Below are 21,902 nucleotides of genomic sequence, written 5' to 3'. Positions count from 1 at the left end.
CCCTGAAATATTAAAAATAACTAATTTGAGCATTTTATTTAGATGTTTTGTACCACTAGATAAGTATAGATTAGCAAACTGAATTTATGAGGCCAAATCTACATCTATATCTATCTAAATCTTCTGCCCTGGTGGAAAAACTAAACACCCACAAACTTAGCAATACATTTTTCTTTGGTAGGTATTGCCCAATCCTAGGCATCGCCATCTTGAGCCGCTTTCCAGTTTTTATTTTTATAGATGTTGTTTTACCACATATAGGATAATGTGCGTATCGCCTTCAGTCACTTGACAAGGATGTGTCAGTTTCAGATGGTGGGAACCTGACTCTGAAGCATACGGCTATGGAGGATCAGTTCTTGTTAGTTCTCAGAGTCAAAATCAACGAAAAGTATGCACAACCAGTCCTCACAACCACAAATGTCCTCACAGCAAAGGTAAAATGTCAGGTTGTGGTCCTCACAATAGTGGTAGGCTATAACTAGGCTCCAGACCAGAGATGTACAAACCCCAACTCCGGTGAAGTTGGGACGTTTGGTAAACAGTGAATAAAATCAAAATGCTATCATTTCCAAAACATTCAATCTATTCATTAGATGGAGAATAGTGAAAAGACAACATATTAAGTGTTAAAACCGAGAAAAAATATTGTTTTGGGGGACATATGTACTCATTTCTAATTTGATAAATCCAACACGTCTCAAAAGAGTTGGGACGGGGATAATAAATGGCAGCAAATGTCGAGGAAGACTAAAAACAAAACAAAAGACAACACTTAACAGTTAAATACATTAACCGATGAGATGATTTTATATAAAAAACAGTGTTAATTCCTATCTTGGACATGATTTCACCAGCTTAAATGGTGGGTGTATTCCTTGTCATGTTTTGCAATGTTTTCCTTTCTGTAGTGCTTACAGTGTGACAGGTCTTGACCAAAAGCCCACCATTTTATCACCTGCTGGTCCTTATGATGGAGCCAAACTGTTAAAACATAGTAGAGAATGCAATTTGACCTTACTATGTGGCAGTAATCGAAGATCTCCCTTCAAAATATAATGCATGAGTGGATTTTCATGCTGTTTAAAACCCATTTATACCATTCAGCACTGTATTTAACTCTACAGATGAGTGAGAACATCTTAACCAATGCACTACTGCACCCGCATGCCATCATGGAGGCTGACTTTTGAAGCTAGCACTAACACAAGTTGGATGGTCCATTTTCACTGTAGCACAGGATGTGCAATGCTCTATTATTGTCAAAAAGAATGGACTTCTACAACTTCTGCTGACTTCTGTAAGCAAAGGACAGTTTCCCATGTCTTCTGGGTTTATTTCAAGTGAGCTCAGGTGCTTAGGAGAATGTTACACCCCTGTATCATTTGCACGCATTAAGCATTCTTAATATGGTCAATTTTCAAAAGCTCTAGCACTCCAGGAATTAGAGTGAGACTACAGCCAATATATATTTCATGATGTCATGAACCTATACAATGATTTTAGTAACAAAAATATGTCTTATATACACTCAATCGTGGTAAATCAAAGGGAATTCAAAAATGTATGTAATAACTATGGTAATTATTCCATTTGCATCTTTAATTCTGAGTGACTCAGCCTCTCTGTGATGATCTTATACCTGGACACCTATATTGTCCGTCAGTACAATTCATTTTCAAATGTTCTTCTTTGTTGTTTTATCTTATTTGGATGTTTACTAAATTTCACTGATCCCCGTCCCAACTTATTTGAGACGTGTTGGATTTATCAAATTAGAAATGAGTACATATGTCCCCCAAAACAATATTTTTTTTCTCGGTTTTAACACTTAATATGTTGTCTTTTCACTATTCTCCATCTAATGAATAGATTGAATGTTCTGAAAATGATAGCATTTTGATTTTATTCACTGTTTACCAAACGTCCCAACTTCACCGGAGTTGGGGTTTGTATAAAGTACTGGAGAAAAGTAGTGTAGTAGAAGTACCAGTATCATCTTGTCAAATGACTTGAGTAAAAGTCAAAAGTAACCTTCCCTTACCTTACTCAAGTAGAATGACAAAAGTATTCAAAATGTGTTGTACTTAAGTAAAGCAAGTAGAAGTATTGCAAGTTTTGCTGCTTGAGTAAAAAGTAGAAGTAGAAGTAAAAGTACTGCATTAAAAAAAAATGGGGGAAAAAAAGTCAGTCAAAAGTTTGAATAGGCCTACCATTTGGTTTATTAGAGCTCTGTACAATACGTCTCTTATGAAGTGCAAATACCATTATGGTTTGTTATTAAAACAGCTTTGTAACACAAGTTCAGTTTTTAAGAAAACATAGGGCAGTAGTTTTACCTCGTCTACCTCATCCATCTTGCCAACATGCCAGTGTCAATGCCAACTGAGCGTCACTGACCGCACCAAAAGACATGCGCGAGAATGCGATCTGCTTTTATTTCCCTACCATTGCATCGCCCACTGACCGTGAACACGTTCCATCATATCTGGTGATGACAGAGTCATCTAGCGCTCGGGCATAAAAACGAGTAAGGAGTAACGAGTAACGAAAGCAGCACATTAAAAATATATCGGAGTAAAAGTATTAATTTCATCAGAAAAATGTAGTGCAGTAAAAGTACAAGTATGAGGAAAAAAATATTACTCAAAAAAGTACAGATACTGCAGTTTAGTACTTAAGTACAGTAGGCCTACTTTGTTACTTTTACTTCGTTACTATACATCTCTGCTCCAGACACACAACACACAGTCACCTCAAGCCAACATACCAATCCAGCAGGTAATTGTTACTTGTGTATTGGTTTCAGTTGCAATGGCCAATTTACCAGCCTTTTAAGGTCCTCATCTTTGGCCATAAATTGTGATTGTGGCCGCCATTTGAAGGATGGAGCAGAGCTGGTGTTAAGCAGAGCCGTATATAAACGGCTCTGGTGTTAAGTGTGCACCGCTGCCACCCTGTGGACAGGGGAGGGATTTCCCATGGACTTTTGGAACTTCTGGTTGCCTTTCTAGGCAATAGAGGCTACAATATAATATGTCATATCAGAGCATTATTATCACATACATTTTATTGTCAAGCATTTGTAGATGACCATGTAAAAAAAAAAAAAAGAACTTTCAAAAAGGCATTTTTTTGCAAAGGGGCAAGTGCTGCAGCATCATCTCACCCCTATCTGTGCACGCTGCAACATGATCTCCAAAATGCAGTGGTCGAGTTGTAAAAGGAAAGCAGGGGGATGGTCAGAGATGGATCAATATGGGTCACAGGTGAGATTAACAAGACCATTTAACCAATTAACAAGACCAGAGGGGAAAGAATGAGGTGAGGGGTCACTGAAAATGTATTAACCAATAAATGTACCAATGTCTTCAACAAGACATAGACCTTTTCTCTTGCGGTTGCAGTCCACATTCGTAAAGTCATCATTGCAGTCCGAAGTTTTACCAACAAATGCACGGAAAAACGTGTTTACATCTTGATTTTGAATGCACAGAGCACCCCCAGGCCTCTTGTACTGTGTGTGGGCTCTGTTGAGGTCTCCGATGCAGGCCCAGTCAGTTTCGGCCACACACCACTTTGAGTGATCCGGGCCTTCCCAGCTGCCCCCGGGACTTATGACAGTTTGGATATTCAGGACTTTATGGAGGCCTCCACAATAGGGGCCGTCTGGGTCTTCTTCACAGCGCCAAGTGTGGACGTCAAGATCACTACCAAGTAGTTGTGCAATGGCAACGTACAGATCACCATCTGCAATAAGGCAACAAGGAACCCCATGACACAAGAGTTGAAATACAATTCAACTAATATATCTACCATACATACATGCCAACAACAGAGGTAACTAAATACGATTTTTGTATGAATTTACGACAGAGACATTTCAACATATCCCTCTTAGAGTAGAACAGGGGTGGGCCATTATATTGGCTCCTGTGTCACATTGGCCGTGACCTAAGAGCCAGATTCACAGGCAAGTTGTATGTGTTGGCTATTTCATTCCCATTTAATAAAATAAAGCGGTTGGGAGAGCCACCCACTGTTGGCTTACTAATGGCTCACTAAAGTTAAAATGAGGCCTACTAAGATTTTAATCCTCCCTTGCACCCCTTTATGAATATTGGGTGAAGACTAGTATCAATTTGGATTAGAGATGCACCGGATCCTGATTTTTAGGATCCTGCTGGATACCGGATCCACTGCTCAAGATCCTGCCGGATGCGGAACCGGATACCGGATCCTACGAAAGGGTTGAAACACATAGCCTACTCGCACACGTGGGCCCTTTTTATTACATTGGCTCAAGCTATTTTTTAGACTCATTGGCTTACTGCCACACTGCCTGCACTGGCCGCTTCCAAAGGGCTTTCACTCCATGCAGCTATTGGGGTTGTGACTGAAAAACCTAGGGTAGAGATGCACCAGATCCTGATTTTTAGGTAACTGCCGGATGCCGGATCCACTGCTTAAGATCCTGCCGGATCCTATGAAAAACCCTATTATCCTGCCGGATCCGGAACCGGATCTTGGATCCTGTGCATCTCTAATTTGGATTCTACAGTTGTCTTTCTTGTTAAAGGAGCAGGCCAGATGAGAAGCCTCAGAGGGCCACATGGGCCACATGTGCAGGTCTGAGTTTGCATACCTCTGCTCTGGAGTGTTACCCCACAGTCCATAGCATTTTTATGTGAAATAGACACTGACTGGTGTGGAAGTGTAGGATTCCACAACAAAACAACCTTGTTGAACTGTGTACTGAAGGTGGATCATGCTGTAGGTCGCGTAGCTATTACCACATTTCACATACAGCAGAGGTGCTCAAACTGTGGTACGCGTACCACTGGTGGTACTTGAGACATCTCTGGTGGTACTTGAAAGAATTATTTTTTGTGCATTGATTTGAAGACTGATCAAGTTGTTGCAGTTGAAAATGTCTCTTTGGTCTCAGATTTTGTAACATTAAACTGTATTAATCTGAAAACATAATGCAGAATAATACTAGATATTTTAAAACAAACTTGCACTGAATGTGACCGTAGCTGTTGATGTGGTTATGAACCTCTCCTGTATTGACTGGCAAAAGTGAATATGGAAGGCCTTTGCTGCGATATTCTAATTTTGGTTGTCAAGGTGGTCGGAGAGCTCAATATTTTCTCTCGGGGTACTTCACACAAAAAGTTTGAGAATCACTGACATACAGTATGAGGCTATATGGTATAGTATATGGTATATCCTCCACATTAAGTATTTAAAGGTACACTGTGCAAGATTTTTAGTTGTTTATTTCCAGAATTCATGCTACCCATTCTCTAATGTTACCTTTTCCATGAATACCACCACCATCAAATTCTAAGTATTCATTATGACTTTTCAAACATGAAAAGGGGGATCTTCTCCATGGTCCACCATTTTGAATTTAGAAATAGCCATTTTTAGCTTCAAAAATGACTGTACTTGGGCCATACTAGAAAATATTAGTTTATTACTTAGTGAACTTTCATTAAAAGATCAAATTTTGCAATAGGCAGCCCAGGTTCAATGAGCAACATACAGTATATCACGAAAGTGAATACACCCCTCACAGTTTTGCAGATTTTTGAGTATATCTTTTCATAGGAAAGCATTACAGAAATGTAACTTTGACACAATGATTAGTGACCTTTTAACAACATATTTAACCGCTTAAATTTCTTGTTCACTCAGAAAAAAACAAAATACAGCCATTAATGTTTGAACATGTACTCACAAAAGTGAGTACACCCCAGATTAAAATCCGGTAGAGAAGGGGCTATGTTGGCTCGAATCGTCTCGAAATGAATAGGGATGACAAGGGAGGTCATCAGTGTGCGTTTCAACCTTTCTTTGCATTGAACTTTTACATTTTGAGTCTGCATCTGGCTTAAATAGATTGGTGTGAGATTTGAATGCAATCCTATGGAGAATATCATGATCTGCTTCAGTAGTCACAGTGCATGTTGACATGCATGTTTCTTTTAGGTGTATTTCAGATTGCCAATGTTGACAGCATTCATGCATCCCCAAACCATGTCAGTCCCACTACCATGCTTGGCTTATGAGAGGATACACCTTTTTTGTACAACTCACTTGTTTACCACCACACATGCTTGACACCATCTAAAGCAAATTTGTTTATCTTGGTCTCTTCAGATCACACAACATGGTTCCAGTGATCCATATCCTTGGTCTGTTCATCTCTCTTGAGACCAAGATAAACAAATTTGCTTTAGATGGTGTCAAGCATGTGTGGTGGTAAACAAGTGAGTTGTACAAAAAAGGTGTATCCTCTCATAAGCCAAGCATGGTAGTGGGACTGACATGGTTTGGGGATGCATGAATGCTGTCAACATAGGCAATCTGAAATACACCTAAAAGAAACATACATGTCAACATGCACTGTGACTACTGAAGCAGATCATGATATTCTCCATAGGATTGCATTCAAATCTCACACCAATCTATTTAAGCCAGATGCAGACTCAAAATGTAAAAGTTCAATGCAAAGAAAGGTTGAAACGCATACTGATGACCTTCCTTGTCATCCCTTTTCATTTCATTTCATTTCGAGACGATTCGAGCCAACATAGCCCCTTCTCTACCGGATTTTAATCTGGGGTGTACTCACTTTTGTGAGTACATGTTCAAACATTAATGGCTGTATTTTGTTTTTTTCTGAGTGAACAAAAAATGTAAGTGGTTAAATATGTTGTTAAAAGGTCACTAATCATTGTGTCAAAGTTACATTTCTGTAATGCTTTCCTATGAAAAGATATACTCAAACATCTGCAAAACTGTGAGGGGTGTATTCACTTTCGTGATATACTGTAGTTGCAGTATAGGCTACCTTTTTTGACCATTTCCTGCACAGTGTACCTTTAAATAAACACATCAGGGTTGCATCCTTTGAGCATCTCACCTTTAGCTGTGTCTCCATCAAACCGGGATTTAGCAGCGGCATGAAAGTTTCTTCCTCCATCTGATGTCATGACAACAAAATTATTGGGTGCTGTTTTTACTTCCCAATTCACAGCATCTTTAAGTTCTTGATGAAACTCCTCTGGAATGTCATGTTCAAATGGAAAAGCTCTAATATACTGCAGATGTTCACCTGAAAGCATGACCAAGGTTAGGTCCCATTACATACTGAGACATTCCAATGTTTTTATTGAATGTTTAATGTAATTTGTTACCTATTTTCTTGAACATGTCGTATTTGAATGTCACACAGATGAATGTCTGGGCATTTTCATGCCCACTGGGGGGCCAGAAATGATTTTGATCTCTTCTATAAGGAAATTGTGGAGTGCTGTGCAAGAGCCACACACCAGTGCTGGTTTTGTCCACCACCAGGACCCCTGAGAAAACAATGTTATTCCACTGAATATAAAGAATATTTTTGGTATTTAATCATAGCCCATGTACTGTTGTACCATTGTGAATGCCGGACTTCACCTGCCCCTAACACCTGCCAGCTATGGTGCTGATGGGCGGAAGAAGGACTGAAGTAATACTTGTATTTATCTTACAAAAACAATACCTTTGCATTTGCATTATTATTGCGTCATAGTCCGCTTAACGTTTCTGAATGCAGTATCAGAGTAATTCACCACAAGGATGTAGCATGATATTGTTGTTGACATGCACACATTATATCACTTGAAATACACACATAATCCTGCAGGTGGCGACAAAACAACATCTATGAAAAACAGGATAGGCCTACTGGACCAAGATTGCAGGGCTCAGGGTCGGGCCGCAGCTGAAGGCAGAACACAGCATCTAGTGTTCATATCTACAGTATGTGGTGTTTTTGTAGTTTGTGACTGGGGTGTCAGAAATATCATGTAGCCTATAGGATGTTTAACCTATAGGTATCAGCTGGCTAGAACAAATATGTGGCACTTTTACTTTCTGAGCTAGGGTGTCTGCCTCTTTGTGTGATGATGATGATGATGGCATGCTCGCAGGACTAAGTATGTGTTTTCGTTACCTTTGCTGTGGCCAAACGTGTCCTTTGCGCTACATCCTGGAGGTTGGTCGCTGTAACTGATGAATCCAATATTGCTTGACTGCAAAACAGAGGTTTCGTCACACTCTTTAAATCTGTTTCATCTGTTAATGACTGTATTTTTGTTGCGCAAATGACACAAGCTCATTTTACTAGTAGCTCTCTATTCTGTGTCCTATGCCTATTGTAGGTCATTTTGTACATTGCTAATTGTGATATTAACATAGGCTATATTATGATGTATAGGCTATTTAATACAAACCCCAACTCCGGTGAAGTTGGGACGTTGGGTAACTGAGAATAAAATCAAAATGCTATCATTTTCAAAACATTCAATACATTCCTTAGATGGAGAATAGTGAAAAGACAACATATCAAGTGTTAAATTTGAGAAAAAATATTGTTTTAGGGGACATATGCACTCATTTCTAATTTTATAACTGCAACTCGTCTCAAATAAGTTGGGACGGGGATCAGTGAAATGTTATGAACATCCAAATAAGATAAAACAACAAGGAAGAACATTTCAAAATGAATTGTACTGATGAACAATTTGAGTGTCCAGGTATAAGACAATCACAGAGAGGCTGAGTCACTCAGAATTAAAGATGCAGAGGGAACAATTACCATAGTTATTACATAAAGTTTTGAATTCCCTTGATTTACCGTGATTGAGTGTATATAAGACATATTTTTGTCATTAAAATCATTGTATAGGTTCATGACATCATGAAATATATTGGCTGTAGTCTCACTCTAGCACTCAGAGAATTACAGCTAGTGAAAACTTGACCATATTAAGGACGCTTCATGTGTGCAAATGATAGAGGGGTTTAACATTCCCCTATCCACCTGAGCTCACTTGAAATAGACCCAGAAGACATGGGAAACTGTCCTTTGCTTACAGAAGTCAGCAGAAGTTGCAGAAGTCAATTCTTTTTTAAAATAATAGTCTTGCACATCCTGTGCTACAGTGAAAATTGACCATCCAACTTGTGTTAGTGCTAACTTCAAAAGTCAGCCTCCATGTTGGCATGTGCAGTAGTACATTGGTTAAGCTGTTCTAACTCACCTGTAGAATTGAATACAGTACTGAATGAAATATTTGGGTTTTAAACATGAAAAGCCACTCGTGCATTATATTTTGAAGGAAGATCTTCAATTACTGCCACATAGTAAGGACAAAATACATTCTCTACTATGTTTTAACAGTTTAACTCCAACATAAGGACCAGCAGGACATAAAATGGCTGGCTTTTGGTCAAGACCTGTCACACTGTAAGCACTACAGAAAGGAAAACATTGCAAAACATGACAAGGAATACACCTACCATTTAAGCTGTTGAAATCATGTCCAAGATAGGAATCAATAGTTTTTATATAAAATCATCTCATCGGTTAATGCTATTAACTGTAAAGTGTTGTCCTTTTTTTAGTTTTTAGTCTTTCTCGACATTTGCTGCTTTTTATTGTCCCCGTCCCAACTCTTTTGAGACGCGTTGGATTTACATATTCACAAATATCCCCCAAAACAATAATTTTCGTCTGTTTTGATGGCTGATATGTTTTCTTTGTACCGTTCTCCAACTAATGTCAGAACCAGACTTCTTGAAAATGGCAGTATTTTGTTATTATTCACAATTAACCTTGCGTCCCAACTTCTATGGAGTTGGGGTTTGTACAAACGCATTTAGTATATACATATTAGTCTAATAGTAATTTAATATACACATGATAGTATATACATATAATTGCATATTTTCAGTGTGAAATGGCACTGGGTTAATTCCAGTGTTGGTACGAGATACTGTATGCTTTTAATTCTCACCATTTTTCTAATGGGTGTAAAAAGGGGCCGCAGTGTGTTTGCCAGGATACCATCAGCGTCGTTAATCACGGTACCGTCCACAACAGCACTCCCACTTGAATCAATGTAGCGATATTCCAAACCAGTTCCAACTATCCTCTTGTCTTTAACATTTCTGACTCTGGGTGCCTTGTATAGAATATACCTAAGGGGGAAAAAGAATATACGAAACTATTAGAAGTGAACATGTTTGTAAAAATATCAACCAAATATAGCAGATACTATCTTACCAAACGCATTCACTAACCTGCCTTGACTCACACATGAACTTAAAAGTCATACCATTGCTAACCCATAGGGTTCAATATATCGGTCCACCTTCTGCCGCTATTACAGGTTCAACTCTTCTGGAAAGGCTGTCTACAAGATTGAGGAGTATGTTTATGGGGACTTTTGATCATTCTCCCACAAGTACATTGGTAAGGTCACACATTGATGTTTGTCGACAATGCCTGGCTCTCAATCTCAGCTCTCAGGTCAGGGTTGTGCAGGCCAGGCAAGTTCATTTGCACCAGACTCTGTCATCCATGTCTTTCTGGACCTTGCTTTGTGCACTGGTGTACAGTCATGTTGGAAGAGAAAGAGGCCCACTCCAAACTGTTCCCAATAAGTTGGGAGCATGGAATTGTTCAAAATGTTTTGGTGCATCTAAGGTTGCTTTCACTGGAACCACGTCGAGGTCAAGCCCAAATCCTGAAAAGCTGACCATAAGTCCTCCTCCACCAAACTCAGCACAGTGCAGTCTGAAATGTGTCGTTGTCCTCCTGGCAACCTTCAATCCCAGACTCATGAATGGGCTACCACTTGGTGACTGAGTTGCTGTTGTTGCCAAACTCTCAACCGTACTTCCTGTGGCACACTGTTATAGACATTGAAAGTTAACTAGTACTACACTACTATGACAGTGCACGGGGCCTTTAGAAATACATTACGACTTGGTCATTGCCATTCTGGTAACAGCTCATTTATAATGCTGTGTCTTAAGGGGTTAAGAGTGAGAACATTCCATGACTGGATTTGTTGCACAAGTGGTGTCCTACGACAGTTCTACACTGGAATTCACTGAGAACGGAACTTAAAATAGAGTCTGCATGCCTAGCTTGATTTTACACATCTGTGGCCTGGCCAAGTGATTAGTTGACACTTGACGCTTGATTCTGATCATTTGGATGGGTTAGTGAATACTTTTGGTAATGTCAAATAAATATGATTATACTGTATAGAGTACTGTGATTATACTTTGTTTAGGGCATATACAGTAACTGGAAGCACTTTATTTGACATCGCCTTCATGGCTAATGTCATATTGTCACAACATTTAATTCCGAATTAAGAGGTGTTTACATGACGTTTCCAAATCGGATTTAAGCTTTATTCAGAATTAAAGTCAGTTAATTACATATTAAGTGTCTCATGTAAAAGTAGCAATTGAAAAGTGCCAATTTACCACATGACAAAGACAGCAGCCATTGATAATCATTAATGTTCATGAGAAGCATTATGTCATAATTATGACAATGTCAAGAAAGTCTTATGAAGGGGTGTCAAGTAACGTGTTACAGAGTAAGAGTCATAGAGTTGCCATGTAAGGTTATCACAAAAAGGTTCCAGAGAAGTACAGGTGTTGCTTTACCAGTCTACATCATCATTCTTCTGGTTTTTACAAGTTACCGCAGCTTCTGTGTTGGCAATACCCCAAAAGAACAGACTGATCATGAGAACAGCCCTCTCCATTATTCCCTGAAATACAATGACAAAACATTGCACATTAGAGCAGGCCACAGCTTTTAACCTGTCTCTGAGAAGAGAATCTAATGTTTTTAATACACAGAAACTTTAAAATCAGCTGACTACAAAAGCAATTGATCTCAGCATACTGGCCACGACTTAGTATATATCGCTATATCACCCACACCTAACTCAGTGATCAATCATCCATGCATGCCCAAAGCAAAACTTTGATAATTTCATTTGTATCTACTATGCAGAAACGGTTGACCTGACTTTCATACACCCTGTTTTTTCCCATCTACTATGTTTTTTATTGAGTTCTTCAGTCGTTGATGCATTGGGCTTGTAGCCTACCTGTTCTTTGCCCAAGTCTCTGTGTCCTGTGCCGTCGTCCTCCAGGACAATTCTTCTATGCTGGCTTGCTGTTTGTTGGGATCAGTTTTTAAACCATGAATTTCAGACCATGTACTCTTAGCTGGCCCCTCTGTTTGCCCGTGTGGGCTCTCATTAACCTATTAACTGGACTCTTATTGACTGTAAATAGAACTCCCCCTACCTGTCTGCCAACACAAACACTGATGACAGAGGACAGAGAGGGCTCCTGCCACACTATAGACCCCCTTACTCAGGGGCAGAGCAGGGTGGGGGTGGGGGGCATAGGGGCCAGGAACCCCCGGCCTCACCACTTGGGGGGGCCCCCCTGCCAGTGGCTTTCAATTTCGAAACATCTTGTAGGGGCCCCATTCTACGTTATTTCGTGGGCCCAACACCTCTGACACATCTCCCTGTCCCAATACCAGTGCTCCGCCCCTGCCCTTACTGTTTGTACACAGATGTGACATAATCAGGCAGCCCACGCATTGTTGGAGCAGAATCGACCATTTACCGCACATTTGTACGGAAACTATCCAGGTGTTTTTTTTTCCCGAAATAGGAAAATGGATGGTAACTATAACTTCAGATATGAAGTTGGTGCCACAGACACAGGCAATCCGGATGGTGTCCTCCTCAGTCCAGTCGGTATGTTTAATTTCTTGCAACCACAGACATCTCCTATGCTTCTGGAACAGCCGATTCCCAACCACAACATACAGTAAAAAAAGCAAAAAGCAATCTAGGCCTGTGCAGCCGCCTTCCACTGGGGTAGGTAAACTCAAACTATTACTGCACTAAATTATGCTACCAGAGTATAATTTCATATCTACAGCATGAATGAGGATGTGTATGGCTATGATTGTGTTTGTGTGTGTTGTGTTGTGTTGTGTGTGTGTGTGTGTGTGTGTGTGTGTGTGTGTGTGTGTGTGTGTGTGTGTGTGTGTGTGTGTGTGTGTGTGTGTGTGTGTGTGTGTGTGTGTGTGTGTACACATGTTGTCAGTACACATGATGTAATTGCAAGTAACATACACATCACCCATCACCCGCCATATTCTGCCAGCGAGCACATCCTCAACTTTCTGTCACCTAACGGTACCAGTGAGACCACCTAGTCCAGGGATGTCAAACTTAGGCCCGGGGAGCCATTTTATTCGGCCCGCGAGATCATTTCAAATACAGTCCCAAGAAAAAGTTTGTACACCCTTTGAAATTTCTTACATTTCTGTCAAAATTGGTCATAAAGCATGATCTGATCTTCCCGGAAATCACAAGAAGGAACAACCAGAGTCTGCTTTAACTAATTCAACCCAAGCATTTACAAGTTTACTTATTTTCATTGGCCATAAGATGTAAACATTCACAGGACAGAAAGGCATAAGTAAGTACACCCTTGCATTCAATAGGTTTTAACCCTAAGTTTGTCGCAATAACCTCAACCAGATGTTTCCTGTAGTTGCAGATCAGATTAACAAAACAATCTGGATGTATCTTGACTCCCTCTTCTTTAGAAAACTGCCCTTCTGCAGCAAGGTTTCTGGGATATCTGGAGTGAATAGCTTTCTTGACTTCATGCCATATCATCTCAAATGTTTTTTGTCAGAGCTTTGACTGGGCTATTCCAGAATGTGTATTTCATTGTTATGAAGCAATTCAAAAGTCAATTGCCTCTAAAATATGGGTTGTTGTCCCATTTCAGCACCCATCCTCTTGTGTGCCTCAACTGTGTGACAGACTACCTCACATTTTTTCTGTAAAATATCTCAATGAACTTCTGAGTTCATTGTTAAAATAATAATAGCAAACTGACAAGGGCCTGAGGCACCAAGGTAGCCGCATATAATGATTCTCCCGCCACCATACTCAAAGGTGGAGATGATGTTTTGGTGAAGGTGTGGTTCTCCAGTTCTCCTCCAAACATGATACTATGTGTTCCCCTGAAAAATTCAACTTTGGTTTCAACGTTGGTCTACAGAATATTTTGCAGTAATTTTATTAAGCATATAAATGCTTTTTCGCAAACCTCAAAGGTGCAGCAATATTTTTTTGGACAGAAACCCCATTAATTTTAGATTGGCAGAATGAACCCCATTTTTAGTTATTCTTGGTTACATCTCCACTTCTGAGTATGGTGGCGGGAGCATCATTATATGCGGCTACCTTGCTGCCTCAGGCCTTTGAAAGTTTGCTATTATCAGTGGAGCAATGAACTCAAGTTTATTGTGATATTTTACAGAAAAAACGTGAGGAAGTCTGTCACACAGTTGAAGCACATAAGAGGATAGGTGCTGAAATGTGACAACAACCCATACTTTAGAAGCAAATCTAAATTAGAATGCCTTCATAACAATGAAATACACATTCTGGAATAGTCCAGTCAAAGCCCTGACTAAAAATAATTGAGATTATATGGCATGAAGTCAATAAAGCTATGCACTCCAGACATCCCAGAAACCTTGCTGACGAGAGGCAGTTCTCTAAAGAAGAGGGAGACAAGATACATCCAGATATTTTTGTTAATCTGATCTGCAACTACAGGACAAGTCTGGTTGAGGATATTGCAACTAACTGAGGGTTAAAACCTATTTAATGCAAGGGTGTACTTACTTATGCCTTGCTGTCCTGTGAATGTTATAGCCTTATGGCCAATAAAAATATGATAACATGTAAATGTTTGTGTGGAATTAGTTAAAGCAGACTCTGATTGTTCCTTCTTGAGATTTCCGGGAAGATCAGACCATGTTTTATGATAAATTTTGACAGAAATTTAAGAAATTTCAAAGGGTGTACAAACTTTTTCTTGGGACTGTATGTATTACAGTTTGCCCACATACACCATTCATGTATAGCATAACCCAACTTGAACATGAAATTTGCAGTATCACAGGATGTGCAGACACATTTGTACAGACAAATGTAATGGGAAAGAGTGTATGTGTGTATGTGAAATTTAACTATGAGTATGAAGTGCATGCATGCACAATTTTAGGCCTTTTAAAAAATAATTGTTGAGTTCGGCCCGCGACTTCGTTACAGATTTTGATTCTGGCCCTCAGTCAATTTGAGTTTGACACCCCTGACCTAGTCCTTTTAGTAAAATACCATTAGTCAGTTTGTCTGAATTTTTTTGCTGTCTGGAGTGTCAAGTCAACAGATAACCCAATTGCCCTGTAGGGACAATTGAACGCATAACTAACTACGTAACTAACTAACTAAAATCAGGTCATACCTACAACAAGCATGGGACTATTTACTGTATGTGAAGTAGACCTAGGCTACTTGTAATGTTCAGTTGCATGCATGTTTTCACTTTTCCTCTCTCATGTCTGGGTCAGCCCCTTTCAGACAGTGTCATTTGGTGGCGGCGTTTTGCGGTTCATTTTGAGAGAAAAAAAATACTTTGCCACCCCACTCCAAACACTGGGCCAGCCAATCAAACTGTACACTGGAGCAGTAAAATAGGCCATGGTGAGTTAGGTCCTGAATGACCCAATTCTCCGGGCTCCTTTATTTGATTTGACCCGAAGTGATTGCACTAGTTCCAGTGCATGCACTGAAGTTGGAAAGCAATGATGTCTTCAGAAAACAGCACCCGCCACTCACGATAATGTGAACTGACTTCATGGCTTGGAAGCAAGCTAGCTGACAAATGAAAGCAGAAAGGCTGACACACTTGTAATCACGCTCTCAAAACACATCTTGTGGAAATAATGTATCAGTTGTATTTAAGACATATTTTAGAACCTGCTCTCGTTACATTAGGAAACTGTAAGTATATAAGTACGCCTCATGTGCAGACAAACAGTGATGCCACAAGTAATCCATGCCTTCCACCTCAGAATTTAGCGTTATTCCTCCCTTGCTCCAACAGATGTCAGTATAACACTCTTTAAGCACATACTCTCTTGGGCACCTTTCAGTAACCTGCCAGAGAATGTGGCTGGAAGCCATTCATTTGCACTATCAAAAAGGATTGCTATCTCACTACACACTACACGGCCATTAAACACAACCATTAACTCAATATGTACAGCAGGGGTGCCGACAGGGGGGGGGAGACAAAGGGGACAGTTGTCCTGGGCCCAGGGAGCGAGGGGACCCAGAATTGGGTCCTCATGACGTCGTATGTGGGTTGGGCTTGGAGACCCTTTCAGACGACTTTGTCCTGGACCCGGTCAATGCTGTCAGCAGCCTTGATCTACAGAGGCGATAACTTCTTTCATAGCCGGTTGGCATCTTAACTGTCTGGAGCTTGTGCTCTGCCACGGGCAGCTTAACGCCAAGGCGTGACGTCAACAACAGGTGCATCCTATCCTAAAGTGTCCAGGTGGAGGTCTGGATGTACACATTACAGAGGCCAGCTGGACACCAGGGCTGCCTATCCAGGTGGCCGACCTGGCGTGCAGCGCGAGGGGAAACAGGCAACCTCAGGCCTCAGTGCTAGTTTGGCAGTCCAGGAGGCAGACAGCAGGGGACCTCAGATCATCCGATAATCATCTCAGCAAGCCACCCATCCATCCACCCACCCACCCATTCATCTGCCCACCCACTTTCTTGTACTTGATGGAGGCTGGCTGACGTAGGCTCGCTCAACCTGACGTAACACAAAAAGATACATGCTGGGCGCTCCTGATGAGCCGCCAGCCCCACCAACCCCCCCCTACCCCCCCCTGTGAGTGAGGGAGTTTGTAGGGGAGAAATGTAACCCCTCCACCCCAGCCTTATGAAAATCCAAAGAGGAAAAGGGTGTTGGGAGGGGGGTGGATGGGGTGTCTTAAGGGGCTTACTGTTAGCTGCTTAAAATTCTTCTGATGCAACTGCAGTGCACCCAGCGGAAAACAAAAAGTGCTCTGTAGTGTATTGAAGTTTGTTTACCAGTGGCCTACAAGCTTTGCTGAGCTGTTGCTTTTGGAGGCTCCAGCAGGCCGGCTGCTACATGGTGCTGCCTTGGCTCTTTGAGTCAACCTGTCAGACGCAGGTGATTTGACAGAGCCACCATTGCTCCTGCTGATGGATGGCTCCACACACGGTGCCACCACAGGCTGAAGTACTATAGCCTGATTATCATCGACGTTCAAATCTCTTCGAGACTTGATCTGACCAAGAGCATAACAATTAACATTTCCCAAACGGTATGGTTGACCCGCTTCCCTTGGATTTGCTTATGGTTGTTTGCTTACCGACAAAGTGGGAGGAGTTCCCGTATTTTCGGGAACTCAGAAAGTACTTGCAATGCTCTTGACCTGACTAGTTGCAACGCTGAAAGTGTTGCATCACTAGGAGGACACAGCCTGGCTAGAAGTACTATAAGCCGTATGGCAGTGGAGTTAAATGAGAGGTGGACATTTGGATTTGCAATTACAATATATGCCACCGGGAATTACCCATCTGAAAACATAATAAGACATGTCAAGCTACAAAATAATATAAGAGTGATGGAAAAGGTTACCCTCTTTCCGATATTGGCTGGCTATTCAGCAGATAAGCAGCTGAAAATAGGCCATTTTCCAAAAAAATGGCCTTATGTCACCCAGGGTTACAAAGAGGTCAGCTATCCAAGGCCCAGGAAGGGGGGATCCAGAATTGTGTTTTTCAGATGACTGTCATGGGCCCAACCAAAGCTGTGTCAGCAGCTGTGAAGCCGTGTGTGTATGTCTGTGTGTCTGTGTGCAGGGATGTCAATGGGGGGGTCAAAGGGGTCAGTTGACCCAGGCCCAGGGAGAGTGGGGGCCCAGAATTTTGTCCTTGTTACTTTGTATGTCTTGGGTGAGGGGGCCCTTCACATGACTTTGTGTGTGTGTGTGTGTGTGTGTGTGTGTGTGTGTGTGTGTGTGTGTGTGTGTGTTCGTGTGCGTGCGTGTGTGTGTGTGTGTTTGTGTGTGTACACTGTACAGTATCTGTCTCGGAGACAGGAGGAGTACTTCTCAGTGACAGACAGACAGTCAGACACCACTGGCGTGTAACCCACCCTTGGTCTGGTAAACAAACTCGGCTCTACCCTGGCCAGCTGTTGCAGGCAGGTAATTAAAAAGTGGGGCACGCTGCCGACGGCGGGGGGAACGTGAGTGGCAAGGGTGAGTGACAGACAGTGCGCAGCCAGCTGTTTGCCAGTGCACGGCACAGCGAAGCGACTTCACAGGCAGGCGTGTGAATGAGCCACCTGTCCGCGGCAGGCGATACATGATGCACTTGAGCCTACTCGTTATCTCCCCTTGAACTTGTGTCCCTGGTAAGATTCTGACATCAGTGACATTGCCACAACGTTGCCACTAGTGTGATGCAAACATTTTGTATGGTTCAAGATATAGTGCCCATGTCTACATCACTTAAAATAGCACAACCTGTTCAGGCAGATAAAGCAGAGTCTCTTGTTATCAAAGGAGAATGTTGTTGAAGTGTGACAGTCTCTACCGCATATGCTACTATTTACACAGGCCAAGGAAACATAGGTCTACAAAGCATGTCATAACTGTATTTCATTAGTCATAAAAAGAATAATATGTTAAAATGTAAATTTGAAAGAATTTGCCTTTGTTGTTAATCTGCACACTCGCCATTGTCGCTTGAACTTGGAAGTTGACGTTCATAGCGTGTGCTGTCTCTTTAAGTGTCAGCGTGTTGTGCAGCTATCGCTGTAGATGGGGATAGGCTACGAATACCGCTCTGAGCGCTGCTGTACTTGCCAGAACTCCTGAGCACCCGGCTGGGTATGACTCTAGTCTCAGCAATGGAACGAGTGTAAGAAATAATTTTGAAAGGTTTGTCATTTCATAACGTAGCCTTTCCCGTTGGAGTATTGAAGCATTTGAGCGCCTAAATGTAGGCCTACAACAAATACTATATACTGACAACAAATGCGTGACTTTTTTGCAGGTTGCTGGCGTCTGCGATGATAATCAGGAAGAGAACAGGTGCAACACACCTGCTGAGTTCACCTTGTTTTGGGATTACCGTCTGAAACTTCAGCGTTGGAAATCGGACTTTTCCTGGCAGACTTGCCTTTTGGTCTTGTCAGACATATCGCTCAAGCCATGCAAACTGAACTTTTGCGCAGTTAAGTATTGTCCACGGCCGATTACATTCGGCGTGCCGAAGTCCTTCGATCACTTGCGCACACTGTCGTTGTCGGACGGTGCCATGGGGAATCAGGTGGAAAAATTGACACATCTAAGTTACGCAGAGGTCCCGACTGCTGATCCTAACGGTTTTGATCCTGATGATGATTGTCCACGTATCGGAGTGTCCTACATCTTCTCTAACGAAGACGACGATCAAGAGGACAGTGTTGATGGGACCGAGCGGGAGTCAAACGAGGAAGACAATCACTATGACAAGGGAAATGAGCTGGAGTGTGCCGTTTACTACCGTGAAGATTGTGTCTATGAAAGGAGTCATAAATTGATAGAAATGGGAACTCAGTCTCCGGAAAATCTTCTGAACAAGTGCATGCCTGGTGACTTGATTGAATTTGCGGCGAGTGGTCAATATCCCCACTGGGCCGTTTATATCGGAGATTTCCAAGTGGTTCATTTACACAGAGCAGAGGTGAGGAGTAATTTTTTGACGGACGCCAGTCAAGGCCGACGGGGCAGAATAGTCAACGACCTTTATAAATTCCGCCCGCTAAACCCTGACGCGGTGGTGCAGAACGCATTGGAACAAGTCGGAGCCAAAGACGGGGACCTGAACTGGAGAAACTCGGAGTGTTTTGCCGCCTGGTGTAAATTCGGTAAGCGCGAGTTTAAAATTGGTGGGGAAATACGTATAGGAAAGCAGCCATACAGGATGAAAGTGCAACTATCAGAAAAGAAAAGTCACGTTTTGGAGTTTCAGAGCTTGGAGGACTTGATTACGGAGAAAAGAAGAAATGACCAAACTGGTAGGACGGCTGTTGTACAGGAACTATCCAATCATCTCAACAACACGGGTGACATGAACATGGACATTGCCCAGGATTACAATTAATGGAGCGCAACGTATAACTCCACAATGGACAGAGGTTCTGTGAGAGATGACACGCACAACAACTAGATTCTAGGAGTATTATCCAGTCTCTCTGCGCCTACAACTGCGCATAGAACTGTTGATGGAACATCGAAGTTTTTTTTTATTGAATATACATTTAGACCAGACCAGTAGTAGCTGCACACTTTTTACGCACGGCTTTGTCAAGTAATCCACACGCCCAAGACGACTAACTCAGGTGTTAGCAACTCTTCATACCTTAATTAAAAGCACCCCTTTGATCTAAATAATTTGAAGTTGGTTCAGGCTGTTACTGTGATGAAGGCTTTACTCACGCTCAAACTGTACTTTTATATTTACATAATTTCTTATATGAGTGCATAGACTATCCACAAGTGTATTTTAGAAAATAAATTGATTATTTTTTCCTAAATGGCTTTAACTTTTGTTACACAGGATGAGGATCAGTGGTTCTCAACCTTTTTTGAGCAAACACCCCCTTGACTTTATCATAAGCCTGTCAACGCCCCCTAAAAATAGGATACACTCCCCCATTTGCAACTGAGTGAGAGCCCCTGTTTACCTGTCTACTTTTCAATTCCGTAGAGCCCTCGTTGAGAAACAGTGTAGCTCATCACTGTTCATTTTTACCCAGGGAAATCTCATGCTGCTTTGCACAATCGTTCTGATAACCAGACAAGTTCATTTTGCTCTGACCCATTACTTGAAACAGTAGGCTACCAAAACATTAGGCCTACTACTACATTTGTTGTTTATGTGCACACAATCTCGCAAAAAAACACTGAAATATGTACAATTACTGTGTATTGCATTATTAAGCTTGTTATAGCCCATGCAGTCGAAGTAGAAAACTTTGGATTTTATTTGAGCATAATAGTCACTGCTGCTACTCACACTATGACACTGTGCTTGGTTTTCGCTCATGAGTGGCATAAGCAAACAAGCACCAGTTTTCCTGCAATGCCACTCCCAGGTGTCAGGTGGCATATACAACACATTGGGCTCGTTCGTGACGAAGCAGTGCTGCTTTTGCTAGGCAGTGGGCATGTGCACTTTGCCAGTTTGATGCATTCTGGTTAGCATGCTCGTTGCTTAGCAAAAGCCGCACTGCTTCGTCACGAACGAGCCTATTGATTTTACTTCCAACTGTGCACTTAGGGTTCTCTGGAGAACTCTGCCCCTATGGAGGCACTCCTAAATCTATCATATCAGAGGAACTCCTATGTGGCAAATTGGTTCGAGGGTACTGAGTTTTTCCTGAAGGTTCCCCAAAGAATCCTGAAATCCAAAAGGTTCATTGAGGAACCCTGCGATTACCACTGGGGAAAAAAACGTAAAGGTTCTCTAAGGAACTTTGGGGTTCTTTCCTCCCAGAACTTTTAGGTTCTTCAAAAAACTTTTAGGGTTCCTAATAACGTTTAGATTCCCCCATAACCACATTGAAGGTTTTTTTTTGAGGAGCATTCACATCTTTACGGATAGATAGTTGTGGCAGAATGTCCCCTCTGCTGTACACACAGTGTCTTCATTATCCATGATGACTAATGGATATGTAGTAGGCCTAGTGAGCCTTGTGTGCAACAGTCAAGACACATGCGGGAGAATCCTTATCAAAAGTGTCAGAAGTGTTTTTTTAATGATTCAATTATCCACTTCTTAAATGTATATTTGTTCATGGATTACGTTTTGGATGTGTGATTTCATGTCTTCTTCTACCTTTTTTATCTTATTTTTTTTTCAAACAAGTGATCATTTGGGTATTGATGCGTATCCTGTGTTCTCCATGGGAGAAGATGAGAGATTAGAGATGTTGAGAGAGGAGTTCTTGAGGAAGCTGTTCCCACCTCACCCCCCCCCCCCTCTCCTTTTTCCGTTTGGCTTTTTCCTCTGCCCTCTGGTGTTGTGTACAGTTAAGTAAGC

General features: G+C 41.6%; 2 protein-coding genes across 3 annotated transcripts; one reads left to right on the top strand and one right to left on the bottom strand.

Moving 5' to 3' along the window:
- Positions 1–3,052: 3,052 nt before the first annotated feature.
- On the bottom strand, positions 3,053–12,086 carry LOC134449151 (deoxyribonuclease-2-alpha-like). The gene is made up of 7 exons (XM_063198958.1): positions 11,979–12,086; positions 11,527–11,633; positions 9,855–10,038; positions 8,009–8,087; positions 7,209–7,373; positions 6,935–7,126; positions 3,053–3,750 (listed from the first exon to the last, which is right to left on the bottom strand). The coding sequence occupies exons 2-7, from the start codon at positions 11,625–11,627 to the stop codon at positions 3,347–3,349; spliced, it is 1,125 nt and encodes a 374-aa protein (XP_063055028.1). The 5' UTR covers positions 11,628–11,633; positions 11,979–12,086; the 3' UTR covers positions 3,053–3,346.
- A 6,568-nt stretch (positions 12,087–18,654) lies between these two features.
- Positions 18,655–20,394, top strand: lratd2b (LRAT domain containing 2b). Of its 2 annotated transcripts, none has more exons than XM_063198086.1 (2): positions 18,655–18,754; positions 18,870–20,394. In XM_063198086.1, exon 2 carries the CDS (start codon positions 19,134–19,136, stop codon positions 19,959–19,961), a length of 828 nt encoding a protein of 275 aa, XP_063054156.1. In that variant the 5' UTR covers positions 18,655–18,754; positions 18,870–19,133; the 3' UTR covers positions 19,962–20,394. The 2 variants fall into 2 exon arrangements, with proteins under 2 accessions (XP_063054156.1, XP_063054157.1); XM_063198087.1 differs by having other exon boundaries at positions 18,661–18,734.
- The last annotated feature ends 1,508 nt before the right edge of the window (positions 20,395–21,902 follow it).

Source organism: Engraulis encrasicolus, chromosome 5 (assembly GCF_034702125.1).
Source record: "Engraulis encrasicolus isolate BLACKSEA-1 chromosome 5, IST_EnEncr_1.0, whole genome shotgun sequence".
NCBI classification, from domain to species: domain Eukaryota; kingdom Metazoa; phylum Chordata; class Actinopteri; order Clupeiformes; family Engraulidae; genus Engraulis; species Engraulis encrasicolus.
Note: the sequence above shows the minus strand (reverse complement) of the source record. Positions and strands in the feature narration are given on the sequence as shown.